The 2,793-nt window shown below is 37.2% G+C and overlaps 1 protein-coding gene across 1 annotated transcript in view; it reads right to left on the bottom strand.

Annotated features, from left to right (window-relative positions):
• The window catches only part of F13A1 (coagulation factor XIII, A1 polypeptide), a 352,784-nt gene that overhangs the window by 314,466 nt on the left and 35,525 nt on the right, over positions 1 to 2,793 (bottom strand). Inside the window, exon 2 of the mRNA XM_006864109.1 lies at positions 1,482 to 1,670. Within this exon, the coding sequence (XP_006864171.1) occupies positions 1,482 to 1,670 (189 nt within the window). The remainder of the gene's footprint in view (positions 1 to 1,481; positions 1,671 to 2,793) is intronic.

The raw sequence follows: 2,793 nt of genomic DNA, 5'->3' as shown, positions 1-2,793 counted from the left end.
AAAATAAATTAGTTTGTTAAAGCATTTGTGATATTTTTGTTATAGCAGTACTAGATAACTAAAACATATTAGTAGTGCTTTATCTTTTAATCCATTGGAAATTTCTACATATACAATCATAGCATTTTCTTCTATTTTCCAGTGTTTATAGTAGTTATTTCTCTTGTATTGTCATCTATTAAAGACTTCAAACAATGCTTTAAAAATAAGGGAGGGGGGCAAGGAAATGAAGGTAGCAAGCATCCCTGTATAGTTTCTGATTTTTATTTTAAAATGACTAACTTTTTGTGAGTTAGGGTATCAAAAGCTGTTAGTTGTTAGTTTGGGGTAAATAATCTTTATTATAATTGAATAGTTATTTTTCATCCTTGGTTTTTCTAAAATGACAGTTGCATTTTATCATGTACCTTTTCAGTGACTACTGACTTGATTGTCTGACCTCTCTTCATTTCTTTATGTATGGTCAGACTTTCTGATGTCCAAACACCTTGAATTTGGGGGCATGTGTTTAATTGAAACTTTTGTAAATTCATAGAAAAATGCTTACTAAAATGTATCAAATATTCACCACTGCAGCTTAATAAGAGGGAGTCCTGCTGTGGCACTGTCGGGTAAGCACTTGATTGCTAACTACAAGGTAAACAATTCAAACCCACCAGCTACTCCTCGGAAATCCTATACAAGGTTCCTATGAGTCAGAACTTACTTTCCAGGACTTAACAACAACAACATGAGTATGACATTTTAAGAAACACTGGACTAAACAAAGGTAAACAATAATTCTGTCTAAAATCTTGTGATTCTGAAGAAAATGTTGTGATTCTTCAAGAAGACTATAGAGTACAAATTATTTACTGAAATTTATTTGACAATCCATTTTTTATGGCATGCCCCATGGGACTAGATTCGAGCAGAGCAAACTTTGGGAAATGCTCATATGTAGATAGCATGCTATAATTTGCGAATATATTTATTACATGAGACCAATTAAATAAGTAAGAAATGATAAACCAAATATCACAACTATATGATGTCAAAACCATTAGTCTGGGGAAAAACAACTCACTTAACCAATATTTTGTACCAATTACACTCTTATTTATGCTGGATTTTTGCCTGGGCTGGCCCAAATGATTGATGTGTTGGCATTAAATAGCACCAGATTAGAGCATGGAGCAGTCCAGGCACTGAATGTAATCCCAACTGCAGACAAATATTAATCTGCTATTCAAAGAAATAATGCAACTGTACCTGTATACACGGAGTCCTGGTGTGGCGCTGTGGGTTAATGTGCCAGATTGCAAAGCCATTTGAACTGCAAGGTCGGTGGTTCAAGCTCTCCAGCTGCTCCTCGAAAACCTTATACAGGGTCGCTATGGGGCGGAACCGACTTGACAGCACTTTACAACAATAACCTGTACCCACACCTCTCTACTATGTGATCCATGGTACTATGGCTCAGGTTTGCATATGGTACTCACCAATGACATACTCCACCCTGAAGAAATCCCTTTGTGGATTATATGGACGATTGAAGTCAATCTGGATGTAGAAAGACTGTCCTCGGCGTACAATCAACTTATTATTGTCATACTTGTCAGTATGGTGGTCCACCTTGTTGGTATCCCATCTCTCATTGAACAGGTAAACATTTGTGACATTCAGATAGTCTATGAACAAAGAAAGCAATAAAAGAGACTGTTAAATTTACTTTAAGCACAAAATCACAAAATAAGATTGTTTTCCTTAAAGAAATATGGCAGAAAGGTCTGTTGAATAAAACTCTATATAACTAAGTTGTTAGTCTCATGTGACATTATTGTTTTGAAGAGGCGTCTTAGATTTGTTTCTACCTATGATGTCATTTAAGACCACAGAACACTCAACTTGGTGAAAGATGGAACACTAATTATTATAATCAAGGACATTAGTAGTTTAATGCCAGACATCCTGCCTTCCATGCAGGGACCCAAGTTCAATTTCTGGTCATTCACAGTCACCTGTCAGTGGTGACTCCCATGTAGTTAATTATGTTGAACAGATTTCAGTAGCACTCCCACACTAAGATGATGTAGGAAGAAAGGCCTAGTGATCTACTTTTGAAAATCAGCCAGTAAAAACCCTATGGTTTACAATGATGCAATCTTTAAATGATCATGGGGATGGTGCAACACTGGGAAGCATTGTGTTCTATTGTGCCTAGGGTCACAATGCATCAGTGGCCAACTTAATAGCTGCTAACAAAGGAGTCCTGGTGTGGCACTGGGTTAACGCACTAGACTGCAAAGCGATTTGAACTGCAAGGTCGGTGGTTCAAGCTCACCAGCTGCTCCTTGGAAACCCTATACAGGGTTGCTATGGGTTGGAACTGACTTGACGGCACTTAACAACAACAGCAACAGCAATGATAGCATCTTATAGGTCTAATGCAAAGCTAGGACCAGAGTGCATGGCCCAAATTCTAATGTTCATGTTCATTTACTTTAGGCCTGAAGCTTCCTATTGTGACCACCACCTCACTATGCAACTAGCTAGGGATGTGTTGAGGGTTCACCACAACAATTTTCTTATCTTTTAAAAAAGAAGAATCAAATTTGACAAAGTCACAAAGGGATAGTTTAAGGACAAAGTCGGCCATTAATCCAAAATTCTTAATTCAAGAAGGTTCAACCAATTCCTCTATAATTCTAAAAGTAGAACTGGTCACTCAAAGGTAGGAAGCAGAGGGGACAGATCTGGAGAAAGGCTACCATGTGTGGACATTATTTTGCTTTGTTCTGTTTTTTTTTTTTT

The sequence above is a fragment of the Chrysochloris asiatica genome, unplaced genomic scaffold (assembly GCF_000296735.1).
Source record: "Chrysochloris asiatica unplaced genomic scaffold, ChrAsi1.0 scaffold00060, whole genome shotgun sequence".
NCBI classification, from domain to species: domain Eukaryota; kingdom Metazoa; phylum Chordata; class Mammalia; order Afrosoricida; family Chrysochloridae; genus Chrysochloris; species Chrysochloris asiatica.
This window is presented reverse-complemented; position numbering and strand designations above follow the sequence as displayed.